This window comes from Brachyhypopomus gauderio, chromosome 6, assembly GCF_052324685.1.
Source record: "Brachyhypopomus gauderio isolate BG-103 chromosome 6, BGAUD_0.2, whole genome shotgun sequence".
Lineage (NCBI taxonomy): Eukaryota > Metazoa > Chordata > Actinopteri > Gymnotiformes > Hypopomidae > Brachyhypopomus > Brachyhypopomus gauderio.
The window spans coordinates 32,735,826-32,749,518 of NC_135216.1; the positions used below are offsets into that span (position 1 = coordinate 32,735,826).

A 13,693-nucleotide genomic window follows, 5' to 3' on the forward strand; every position below is an offset into this window, starting at 1 on the left:
TAAAGATGTTGTTTGAGTCTACCCTGTGCTTTAGCCCATGTTAGAAAATAAAAACACGTGAACCCTGGTATTTTTTACACTCATTTTCGCCGCTGATATATTTATTGGTTCATTAAGACGTAATGGTCTTGACTGAGCCATCTGGAATGGCGAAAGTGGCTTCTCGCGTTTACGGATCTGGCTAAATACATTGAATCCATTGACAAGACAGTCAAAAAAAATTTTTTTTTATGGATTTTACTATATTTTACGGAGCCCGTAAGGTGACATCATGTAAAAAAATAATAACGCGTGGCCACGACTTATTAACGCGTGGGAACGAGATACTAATGTCGCCTTTCACACGCGGCAACAAAGTTTATTTTTTCACAGCAAAGTAAGCAGATCCCAGGGATGTTCGCGAACTGACTTTTCGCTACCTTACCCAAGGAAGGTAAACCTGGCTTTATATAAAGTAGTAATTAATTATCTTGTTCGCACGCATTCATTATCTCGTTCGCACGCGTAGTAAGTCGTGGCCACTAGAGGTGGGCGATACTGGGAATTGTGGTATCGATCGATACCAAGTAAATACAGGGCCAGTATCGCCGATATCGATACCGATACTTTTTAATTAATAGATCATAGATCCAAAGGATCCAAAAGATCTAGGATACAATTTCACCAAACATTGTATGTGACAACAAAATACTTTATTATCACAATCAATATTTTTGTTTAGAAACAAGGGAACAGTAACAAAACAAAGTTTGCCTTAACATTAGGAAAATAAATATTTTTTTGAATGAATGAATGAACAATTTATATAGCGCCTTTTAAGATAGCCAAGGTCGCTTTACAATTTTAACACAGGTACAAGTCTTACACAACCAATCACACACCGGCTGGAAGCGGCAGCCAATTGCACACAGCGTACTCTCTACCAGATGCCACAGCCCCCTTGAGGACTGAATGGGGTGCAGAAAGTGGAGAGAGGACAGACCCTAGTGACAGAGCACCATCCACCACTGGGCATACAAGCACACACCCATTCATGCACAGACACCTGCTTTTCTAGTGAACAGAGACACACAGTTACACACTCAGGGAGAATTAGTGAAGGAATGCCAATTTACCTAACTTCCATGTTTTTGGACTGTGGGAGGAAACCAGAGACACCTGAGGAAACCCACGCAGACACGGGGAGAAAATGGAAATTCCACTCAGATAGGGACTTGAACCCAAGACCCCAGTGCTAACCACCAAGCCACCGTGTTGCCCAAACAAGTAGAATACACAAAAAATACAAAAATGAATAAAAATTATCTCCTCCCTAGGAATTTTATTCCTTTCATTGCAATAGTTTTTTTCTACAAGAGTTTACAAGAGTAAAAAAAATGACAGAAAATCATTAATCTATTTTTTTTTACCTCTGTATGTTTAAAGTCTCTATAAATTTCATACTTGTATGGCTGTGTAAATATTCATTGAAGTTAAATTGTTCATAATATTTTTTCTAGTTCACCTCTCATATTATATCTTTCAAACCTTATGTAATTTTGTTGCACTATGTGCACTTGCCTGTTGCTTTAATTCTATAAAATTCCCTGTTGTGGGATAATTAAAGCTTAATCTAATGTTATCCAAGATAACACTTTTACAAATGTACTAGGTTATTATCTCAATGTCTTAATTATATATATATTATATAACATTGTGGCGTGGTACAGGAAGGAGAGGCAGTAAACTGATACATTTGACAAAACAGACTGGTTTTATTCAATCGCAATCAGACTGCTGGGGAATGATCACGTGGAACAAACTCAAATAAGACATGAAACATGAGGGCAGGTCATTAGCACAGTAACATCACACACACATGGCAGGTTGATTCAGACAATGCACAACTACATAAATTAATACAGGGTGGCTTAAACTACATAACACACACATAATCAGATACATAATCAATAACACACATCATAGCATTACGTATAACATGAACCAAAACCGGAGCCGCAGGGGCTCATGGGAAAGTAGTGCCGTCCCCCATTGGGCCGGCGCTACAATATATACACAGTGATTCCTTGCCACTTCACGCTTCAGCTTGTGCGGCTTCACTCTTTCACGGGTTAAGATATTAATTTGAAAAATAATTTGTGGATATTCGCTTTTTTGCCAGTTTTTTGCGTCATTCGATCGGTGGAAAAAAAATATATTTTATGAATTTTTACATGAAAAAAATCCCAAAATGTATACAAATATATTACAAATATTAATTCTAACAATAAAGCAATGTTATAAATAATAAAATAGTACGAATTACGGTAAATATTGTATAAACGTGACAAACGAGGGGTTTCTGTAGGCTACTTTTCTTCCTCTCGGACATTTCAAAACTCCTGTGGCGTCTCTCTCTGTACTGTGACATGTCGACTCGAGGAGAGTGCTGATTGGGTGGGCCAGGCTACCTGCATGGCTGTTTGGCTGGCGCCGCTGAGCCACGTGACAATGCAACAACAAAAGACGAGAGGGGGGCGGGTCGCTGCTCCGTGCTGTGTGACGCAGCGCTGCTCTTACAGACAGAGGAGACTTTGATGAATCCGCGTGCACAACAGTCAGTGCGTGCGGGAGAGAAAAAAAGCTAGAGTATTGATCTTTTTACACGAGTATTGTTCAAAATCAATACCAGCGTTGGTATCGATATTATTGATATTTGGATCGATCCGCCCACCACTAGTGGCCACGCGTTATTATATTTTTTACATGATGTCACCTTACGGGCTCCATTTGGCATCACCTGTCGCTGTACCCCCGTACACCAGCAGCCACCCCCCCCACACCCCCCGTCACTGTATCCCCATGACGTCACATGTCAATGCCCCCCCCGTATACCCATGACATCACATGTCAATGCTCCCCCCCCCCTTCTCACCTTTTTAACCCCTGACCCATTTTCATGCCTGTATGTTATACACATATTTATTTTGTTTGAGTATAAAGTGTCGTTTAAATTTCCTGAAAATAGATGAGAACTAAGACGTGGTTAAAAGAAAGTTTTATTACAAAAGTGAAAAATCATGAGAGTCTCGTCTAGAGCAAGAACTCTGAGGAGAGAGGGCAGTCCAATCTCCTTTATTCCGTTGTTATCACATGTTTACAGTACGTTTGGGCACACTGAGAAACTGAGGGGGGAGAATCGCAGTAGACAGTTTTCGTCTCACATGTGTATTCCTCCTAATATGGATCTTTCCTGTTTTTAGCTGAAGAAACTGTCTGTTAGCTGAAAGCTTTCTCTCTCTGCACATTCCTCTGATGCCAGTTACACACAAACAAGGACATGATTACAAATGAATCACTGAACCGAATCACTGATCAACCTTATTCACAGTTTTTCTGCTAATGTACTAAATCATAATGTTCTTATGTGATCTTAAATGACATTAGCAAATTTTCCTGACAAAAGCCAAATGTCATATTGTGAATTTGCAGTAGGGGTGTGTGTGTGAGTGGGCATCTCCCTCGGTCTCTGGGACTGGCCTTCAGTGAAACATATAAATTCATGCAAAAAAAAATTGTTGGCACCCTCAACTTAAAATTTGGCTGCAAAATCAATCGCTTCCAGTAACCATCAACAAGCTTCTAGCACCAATCAACTGGAATTTTGGACCACTCTTCTTCTGCAAACTGCTCCAAGTCTCTCATCTTTGAAGGGTGCCTTCTCCCAACAGCCATTTCTCCACAAGTGTTCAATGGGATTTAGATCCAGACTAATTTCTGGACACTTCAGAACTCTCCAGCGCTTTGTTACCATCAATTTCTGGGTGCTTTTTGAAGTGTTTGGGGTCATTGTCCTGCTGGACGACCCATGACCGAAGACACAAACCCAGCTTTCCGAAATTGGGCACTACATTGCAACCCAAAATCCTTTGATAATATTCAGGCTTCATGATGCCTTGCACACAGTCAATGCACCCAGAGCCAGAGGTATCAAAAGCAACCACAAAACATATTTGAACCTCTGCCATATTTCTACCATATTTGAATGTAAATACTGTGTTCTTTTCTTTGTAGGCCTCACTGTAGTGCTTTACCAAAAAGCTCTATTTTGGTCTGTCCACAAGATGTTTTCCCAGAAGGATTTTGGCTTTTAATGTCTCTGTGTGAGCAGTGGGGTCCTGCTTGGTTTCTTGCGATAGAGTTTCTTTCACGTAGGGCTACGCCCCCTCTCTTAGCTGATGATTTAGGTGTAAACAGTAAAATCGAGAAGTGTGTAGAAGAGATAAAACATTGGATGGCATGTAACATTCTAGCACTAAATCTGGATAAAACAGAGCTAATAATAGTTGGGTCTAGGGCAGCGAGAGACAAGATACGTAATGTAGCATTGAATCTACATTCTTTTACTATAACCCCCAGCGCAGAGGTAAAGAAGTTAGACGTCACAATATACCCAGATCTCTCGTTCGATACACACATTAATAATATAACTAGGGTAGCGTTCTTTCACTTACGCAACATTGCTAAAATTAGAAACATATTAAATACTAGTGATGCGGAAAAATTAATCCATGCATTCATATCCTCTTGTCTAGATTATTGCAACAGTCTTGTAGCTGGATCTTCTGGTAAATCGATAAACAAACTCCAGCAGGTTCATAACGCAGCAGCGCGAGTTTTAACGCAAACTAAAAAGTTTGATCAAATTAGTCCCGTACTATCATCATTACACTGCCAATTAGATTCCGTATTGACTATAAAATACTTTTATTAACATATAAAACACTGCATGGCTTAGCTCCAGAGTATCTTAGTGAACTTATTGAACATTACAACCAAGCGCGTTCACTTCGCTCGCAGGACGCAGGGTTATTAACTATTCCTAGGATCAAAAAAATCACAGCAGGTGGAAGAGCTTTTTCTTTTAAAGCTCCACAACTGTGGAATAATCTTCCTGCCTCTATTCAGCACTCAGACACAGTCTCAATGTTTAAATCTCGACTAAAGACGTATCTGTTTACTTTAGCCTTTGATTAATCTGTTACATATTTACCACATCACATATCTTTCACCTGGGGAGTAACACTGCAGTCGGAGCCTACAATACCAATATCATTGCTCTGACACGGAATGAAAACCTGGCGTTCATCACAAGACATTTACATTTACGGCATGTACACTTATCCTGAGCGACTTACATTTTAATCTCATTTTTTAAGGTTAAGGGCCTTGCTCAAGGGCACCTCAGTCATGGCCTCAGGTCTGGGGATCAAACCCACGACCCTCCGGTCACAAGACCAGTTCCCTAACCACCAGGCCATAACTGCCCATTTACATTTACATTGACAATATCCACACCCAGAATTTTCATTCTAGTTACCTTATACTTAGTCTCATTGTGTGATTTGTGTGTGACTTGTGTGTTTGTCTGTATAATTAGATTTTTTGTCATTTTTGTGTTAACGGGCCGCCCGATGGAGGATGGGTTTCCCTTTTGAGTCTTGGTTCTCCCGAGGTTTCTTCCTATTCCCCACCATCATAGGGAGTTTTTCCTTGCCACTGTTGCCTTTGGCTTGCTCATTAGGGATTTGGACCCATACGATTGTTAACCTTGTAAATCCTGTAAAGATTGTAAAGCTGCTTTGTGACGTGTTGTGAAAAGCGCTATACAAATAAATTTGATTTGATTTGATTTGATCTTAGCTGTCACTCCGGTGTCCCTGTTCCTCGTGTCTGTGTTGTTCCTTGCCCGTTAATCCCGCCTTGCTTGTCTGTTTCTATGGTTTCCTCTGTCTGCCACGCCCATGTCGTCATTGTGTTCAGCTGTGTTTAGTCCTGTGTACTTATATCCCTGTGTTTCCCTAGCCTGTTGTCGGTGATTGTAGTTTGGTGTTCTATTCGGTTTGTTCGGGATTGTGATTATCGCTGTTCTCGTATTTCCCGTCTCCGTTGTTTTCCCTCAGTTCTTGTTTCCCTGCCTTGTTCGTTTTATTTTGTGTTATCATGCCCCTGTATTTGTCATGTCTGGATGGCTCTCCGGTTACGACTACTGACCGCCCTGTTGACTTTGATTATGGAATTCCCCTTATTAAATCTCGCTCCTCTCAGCGTTTGTGTCCGCCTCCTCGCTCCGCAGCGCATGCTGCGTCACAATTTAATTTCATTCACATGTGGATGGATAGTTTGTGCTGACATTGATACCCCTTGAGCCTGCAGGACAGTTCATCCACCATCTGGACTATCCTGCGTATCCTTTCATCAGTTTTTCTCCTCCTCCTAATATCACATTTGGTTTTTTTTCAGTTTTTTTATGTGTTGTCCCAATGCACACAAATGAAATAAACATGGGTATAACAAAGCATACATTTCTGTGATACTTTTCTGGAAAAATTTCAGGGATGACAAGAATTTCGGCCATGACTGTCAGGGCTGGCTCCAGGGCGGCTCCTTCTGCCACCACCGGGGGGAGCTCATGAGTTAATTCTCATCAACGCAATCAGCGGTGATGAGCTGCACCTCTCTCTTTCCCTTTTTAGGAAGCACAATTGCAGTTCATCACTGCTAAGTTGTTTGTAGCTGTTGCTACAAACTTACAACCAGTCTCTTACCTTGTTGGAAACATGCTGCTAAAATACAAATGTGCAATACATAAAAAGTAGCTCTTAAACTGTAAATTAATTTGTTTATATTTAAGATTTTTTCTATTTCATTATTAAAAAAGAATTCTATTCTATTGCACCAAGAGGGGGAGGGGGGTTGTAATACAATTTCGTTGCGTAATGTACAAGTACAAGTGTGTAATGACAATAAAGTTTCATTTCATTTCATGTTGCGTTATTTGATTTCTCGTCACCACGTCTGAATCTCCATTCGAGTTGTTTCTCTGTCCCTGTTGTTTCGAGCATTCTCACTCCTGCTCCAGTCTCGCTGGCCTTCCTGAAGTTTTCTCTTACTGCTTTTTCTCTGTTGGGTTTTGGGTTACTTTGGGAAATCCTGGCATCCTTGGTGTGATTTTTTATGTCTGTTTAGTCGTGTTGAGTTTTCTGCAAGCCTTCAGTTCTTCCTGGTTTTCCCGATACTCTGTGTACTGCGGTAATTCATTTAAGTTCTTTTCCCGCACTCGTATTTGACGGAGGTTTTCGTTCTTTGTTTTGCGTGGGCTGGCATTTGGGTTGTCTTTTCATTTTCAAAAACCCGCGGAGGATCTCTCGACTGAGATTCCCCACGTTACAATGCATGTATGTATATATTAAACGTCACTGGACATGCAAGCTTCAAAGCACATGTTCATGAATTCCTGGAAAGAAGTAACAGACAGATAGTAGTGTCATAACTGATCAATGTCTGTGTTTCCTCAGGCGAAGTGGAGAAGTGGAAAAAGAAATATCGTACCTTTCAGCTTTCTTACAGTGAAGAAATGATCAAAGATCTTTTGGATAAAGCTTGTGAGAACATCACAAACACAAAGCAGAAACTCCTGGATGTTATTTCTGAACTTATAAGAAAGAAGCATTAGACATGAACTCGCTTCTTAAATGCATGACCAGGTTGAACATGATGTTAGAGAATGTGATGGTGTATACCTTTATAACTGTGTAGTCTATAAGAGTTCTGTTGATTATGTGATGGTGTACACCTTTATAACTGGGTAGTCTATAAGAGTTCTGTTAATTATGTGATGGTGTACACCTTTATAACTGGGTAGTCTATAAGATGTATGTTAATTATGTGATTTTGTACATCTTTATTACTGGGTAATCTATAAGAGTTCTGTTAATTCTGTGATGGTTTATACCTTTTTAACTGGATAGTCTATAAGAGGTCTGTTAATTGTGTGATGGTGTACACCTTTATAACTGGGTAGTCTATAAGAGATCTGTTAATTATTAAAATCATGATTATAATAATTTTGTCTGATGACATAGATGAACTTTTTTTTTCTTTATGGTTTCTCTTTTGCCATTATATTTCTTATTATCGGTATGGGAAATTTGGTTTATTATTGCTTTTATTTAACTGAGGCTGTAAGGGGGTCAAAAGTTACAAGTTAAAAATTAGGTCAAAAGAGGGTCAGCCCTGTGATAAATGTGAACACACTCCTGACCATCAGTGATTTATTTATGATAGAAATTTACTGCTTTAGTTAGATTGATGAAACAGATCATTACACTCTCAACTCCCTTACGTTTTACTTTTAGTCTCAATCTGCTTTAGTTTTAGTTCAGAGCAGATCTTTCCAAGTCAAACGAAAACTGACAAAGAACACAGACAACACATACACTTAAATATACTGACACTAATGAGAAACAAGTGAAAAACAACTATTACAGACACAGACGGGCACAGTCAATATAACAGGCACAAATGGGAACAGAGGGTTTGGGAGGAACATGGGGATCAACAAACACACAGGAGCAGCAGTGAACACAGTGAACCTTAAACACACAGGAGCAGCAGTGAACACAGTGAACCTTAAACACACAGGAGCAGCAGTGAACACAGTGCTCAGCAGGGGTGGCAGGTTTGGGGTTACAAGTGCAGGTTGAGGTCCCTGGGGTCCCAGGACTCATCCTGAGAGATGTACCCCAGCTTTTGGGGCAAACACTTCTGGACTCCCAGAAGTCTGTGCCTTGCACTCTGTGGAGTGTGCGCTCATTGCTGGAGCGGTTGGGGAGGGTGTGCATTGCTTGTGTGCCGCAGATGAGCACACCTTCACTGATTAGCCTGCCTTTGCCCTTAGGGTCTTGGCCTTGGAACTATAGGACCCCAAATTGTGCAGGGGCTCCTCCTTCTCCTCAGAAGCTGTGTCATTGGCCTCAGAAGTTTCTTTTCTTACCAGGGGGGCACCGAGCCATCCTCCGGATGACATCTAGCTCCCTTGACAGAGCTGCCCTTGGTTTTGGAGTTGTGCATCTTCTCCAGATGCACTCGGGCCTTGGGAGACAGGGAGTCAGTCTGACTGGGAGGCATTATGTCCCCATCCTCGACCTCTGTCTACATTTCTGACAACTCCTCCTCAGAGGCACAGGAGAGCTTCTCCATATTGGCTTCCTCTGGCCTTGACTCCCCCTTGTCCAAACCACACTCCGATAATCCACCTCCGATTAATGGTGGAGGGCTCACTGGAGTCCCCTCTGGCACGCCAGGGCTGCTCCACCTCTCGTCAGACTCAGGGAAGGAGTGCTGCTCTGGTAAAGTGACTCCCCACACGGTCAAACCTGCAGTCTCCCTGCAGCAGTCTTGCTCCTCCTCTGGTTCTTTGGGAAGGAGGAGGGACAGGTAGTACCAGTCGTGGAACACCCTACCAGGCTGGGCAGAATCCACCTCAGGGAATGTGTACCCCCCCAGCACCAATGCCTGGTCTCCCAGGAGCTAGATGAGTGGCCGGGGGGAAAACACCTCGCTGGCCAGCTAGCCCTCCCCCAAATTGCCAGTCGGGTGTAGCTCCATGGAGAGGAACTAGCCAGCTGGTCCACCTCCGCAAACCAGACTGCCTTGGGAGTGTCAGCTCTCCTGTTGTGGGTGCAGAAGGGGAGGGCAACACCACATGCCCTTCCTGCTGTGCTTGGGTCCACTATCCTGGGTGAGTCAGTTTTTCTGTAACACAAGGAAATGGAAAAAGCATGCCAGGTGGAGAGCATTCTTAGGACATTAAACATTGATTAAAATGAACTACGATAACGACAAAGTCAAACAAAGACTGACAAAGAACACAGACAACACATACACTTAAATACACTGATGCTAACGAGAAACAAGTGCAACACAACACTAACAAGACAATAGACAGGTGTGGCGAATAACACGAATGACAGACAAATGCACACACCAAGATACATGTTTATGTCTGCTCTCGTCTTTTATACTTCAGTCCATAAGCACACATCCAAGGTGTTCATGAGGTGACTGAAAAATATGATTGGATAAATTTGGCATAAATCACACATGATTTGACAATGTATATTGGCCACTTCCAAGTTGAGACTAGGAGACCAGCTGCGTCTCCAGCGAGGTCAGTTTAGGAACATCAGATTCCAGGAATGGGCCGAGGACATCCAGGGAAGACAATACAATTCTAAGGCCTACTGAGCCATACCAGACACTGAATGGCTTCAGTGCCCTACTTACATGATTAACACATATATTTATACACTGCTCAAAAAAATAAAGGGAACACTCAAATAACACATCCTAGATCTGAATGAATGAAATATTCTCATTGAATACTTTGTTCTGTACAAAGTTGAATGTGCTGACAACAAAATCACACAAAAATCATCAATGGAAATCAAATGTATTAACCAATGGAGGCCTGGATTTGGAGCCACACACAAAATTAAAGTGGAAAAACACACTACAGGCTGATCCAACTTTGATGTAATGTCCTTAAAACAAGTAAAAATGAGGCTCAGTATTGTGTATGGCCTCCACGTGCCTGTATGACCTCCCTACAACGCCTGGGCATGCTCCTGATGAGGTGGCGGATGGTCTTCTGAGGGATCTCCTCCCAGACCTGGACTAAAGCATCCGCCAACTCCTGGACAGTCTGTGGTGCAATGTGACGTTGGTGGATGGAGCGAGACATTATGTCCCAAATGTGCTCAATCGGATTCAGGTCTGGGGAACGGGCGGGCCAGTCCATAGCTTCAATGCCTTCATCTTGCAGGAACTGCTGACACACTCCAGCCACATGAGGTCTAGCATTGTCCTGCATTAGGAGGAATCCAGGGCCAACCGCACTAGCATATGGTCTCACAAGGGGTCTGAGGATCTCATCTCGGTACCTAATGGCAGTCAGGCTACCTCTGGTGAGCACATGGAGGGCTGTGCGGCCCTCCAAAGAAATGCCACCCCACACCATTACTGACCCACTGCCAAACCGGTCATGCTGAAGGATGTTGCAGGCAGCAGATCGCTCTCCACGGCATCTCCAGACTCTGTCACGTCTGTCACATGTGCTCAGTGTGAACCTGCTTTCATCTGTGAAGAGCACAAGGCGCCAGTGAATTTGCCAATCCTGGTGTTCTCTGGAAAATGCTAAGCGTCCTGCACGGTGTTGGGCTGTGAGCACAACTCCCATCTGTGGACGTCGGGCCCTCATACCATCCTCATGGAGTCGGTTTCTAACCGTTTGTGCAGACACATGCACATTTGTGGTCTGCTGGAGGTCATTTTGCAGGACTCTGGCAGTGCTCCTCCTGTTCCTTCTTGCACAAAGGCGGAGGTAGCGGTCCTGCCGCTGGGTTGTTGCCCTCCTACGGCCTCCTTCACGTCTCCTGGTGTACTGGCCTGTCTCCTGGTAGCGCCTCCAGCCTCTGGACACTACGCTGACAGACACAGCAAACCTTCTTGCCACAGCTCGCATTGATGTGCCATCCTGGATGAGCTGCACTACCTGAGCCACCTGTGTGGGTTGTAGAGTCCGTCTCATGCTACCACAAGTGTGAAAGGACCACCAACATTCAAAAGTGACCAAAACATCAGCCAGAAAGCATATGTACTGAGAAGTGGTCTGTGGTCCCCACCTACAGAACCACTCCTTTATAGGGGGGGGTCTTGCTAATTGCCTCTCATTTCTACCTGTTGTCTATTCCATTTGTGAAATTGATTCACAATCAGTTTTGCTTCCTAACTGAACAGGTTGGTTTCACAGAAGTGTGGTTGACGGAGTTATATTGTGTTGTTTAAGTGTTCCCTTTATTTTTTTGAGCAGTGTATATATATATTCTGTTAGAGTGCGGAATTCCAGGGCGTGTTCGGCCACAGACTTGGTGCACTGTCGCAGCCGCTATAGGCTCTGCCCGCAGGCACGTCCCTGGTGCGGGTGGTGGAAAACCTCACGGAGTTCCTGGATGAAAGCGCCGTAGTTCAGGGTGAGAGGCGAATCCCCCGAAACATGCACCGCACCCTAAGCCAGAGTTCTGCCCATGAGGTTGACGTACGCTACTTTCTCTTGGTCCGTTAGGTGCCTGGAGACAGCCCGTTACCGAGGACAATACCTCTCTCAACTCATTCAGTTCTTGCTGGACTTCCAAGGGCGACGTGTCGCTGCCTCCAGCCACTCCAGGCTGCGTTGACGGGGGCATTGAGGCGGCTGGAGGCACTGGTTAAAATGGCAAAAACAAAATGCACTGTTCAAAGAAGAGCGATGAACAAGCATATTGCAGAGGAGTCTCTTCCTTCTGTGAGCACAGCAGTGTGCAGATACGTCAGAGACGCATAGTCCTCGAGGAATGTGCAGCACTGAACTGCACGACCTGTGGGAATAAAAAAGAGTGCACACTGATCACATACAGGTGTTAGTAATGTGGTGATGAGGACCTGGGTAGTGGCCTAGTGCTAGGGGGTGTGTGCAAGGTGCGTGAGCGGGTGAGTGCACGCACCCTCTGGTGCACCCCTGGCCGACCCACAATGACAGTCGTACTGTGACAGGCAGGTTTGTGTGTTGCTTTTAGTTTTAGTGTGTAAGCAATAGTACAAAAGCTGGTATGCCTTTTCAGGTTCCAAACATATACTGTTTTTTCGCTGAATGTTCCTACAGCAGAAGCCAGATAATCAGTGATGTCAGTAACGCGTTACTTAGTAACGCGTTACTCTAATCTTACCACTTTTTTCGGTAACGAGTAATATAACGCGCTACTATTTCCAGTCCAGTAATCAGATTAAAGTTACTTATCCAAATAACTGTGCGTTACTATTTATATTTTCCCTAGTAAAATATATATTTTTGCTTTCTTCTTGGCTCAGTTCTACTTTTGCGTCTGACCGTAGCGCTCGACTCCGCACGCTGCGCGCGACCCTGTGAGAGCGCGAGCACGTTTTACAACTCATTCTGTGCAGTGTCCTCCCGTAACGATATGTGGTAGTGTAAAGAAACACCCCTCAAAAACAGGGGAAGAAACATTTACCTGACCAATTTTAATGTTGCTTTGTGTTCCACGTTTGAAAAGTGCTGGAATTTTGAATAACGTCGCCTACTTTAAAATGCTTGAAATTGTAATGGTATTTCGTTTCACAAGCTGTCTGACTGAACTGGGGTGGGTTTCCCGAAACGTTCGTAGCGCTAAGTACTTCTTAATCTCGTACGTTTCATACGAGGTTACGAAGTACTTGGCGCTACGAACGTTTCGGGAAACCCACCCCAGTTCGCTTGTATTACGTTTACAAATAAATTTACAAATAATACCGCGCAGCTACACAAACGTAAACTGTAGCGACTCCTACTCCTCACGGCGAGTCTTGCCCTTTAAGTGACACTGGGGGGGCGGAGCCTGCGCGCGCCAGGGTTGCGTTATCAATAAAGTTTCCCTCCTCGGGATTTTTGGATTAAGCAGTTTCTGCCTCGGTTACCGAACCTGCTTCAATACATTGTTACTGTTAAAAATGCACTTCCAATAAAGTGAGTATTGGAAAAATGTATTTTGCTGCTGAATGTAACTACTAAAGTAACTTGTAATCTAACGTAGTTACTTTTAAAATCAAGTAATATGTAACGTAACTAAGTTACTTTTAAAAGGAGTAATCAGTAATCAGTAATCGGATTACTTTCTCAAGGTAACTTAGCCATCACTGCAGATAATCTACATGTGGAATACTGGTAGACACAGAGATTCTACATGTTTAAACTGTAATTCCTTCCATTTGTGACTTATTATCAGTTCTTTTTTCTGACAGTGTCTAGCACTCTTTACTCCTGCTCCTTCTAAGAAAACAT

The 13,693-nt window shown here is 43.2% G+C and overlaps 1 protein-coding gene across 3 annotated transcripts in view; it reads left to right on the forward strand.

Annotated features, from left to right (window-relative positions):
* Positions 1–7,847, forward strand: part of LOC143517719 (cytosolic phospholipase A2 gamma-like) — a 28,953-nt gene extending 21,106 nt beyond the window's left edge. For all 3 annotated transcript variants that reach the window (XM_077010488.1, XM_077010486.1, XM_077010487.1), the window contains one exon: positions 7,338–7,847. In XM_077010488.1, the coding sequence (XP_076866603.1) occupies positions 7,338–7,495 (158 nt within the window). In that variant the 3' untranslated portion in view covers positions 7,496–7,847. The remainder of the gene's footprint in view (positions 1–7,337) is intronic.
* The last annotated feature ends 5,846 nt before the right edge of the window (positions 7,848–13,693 follow it).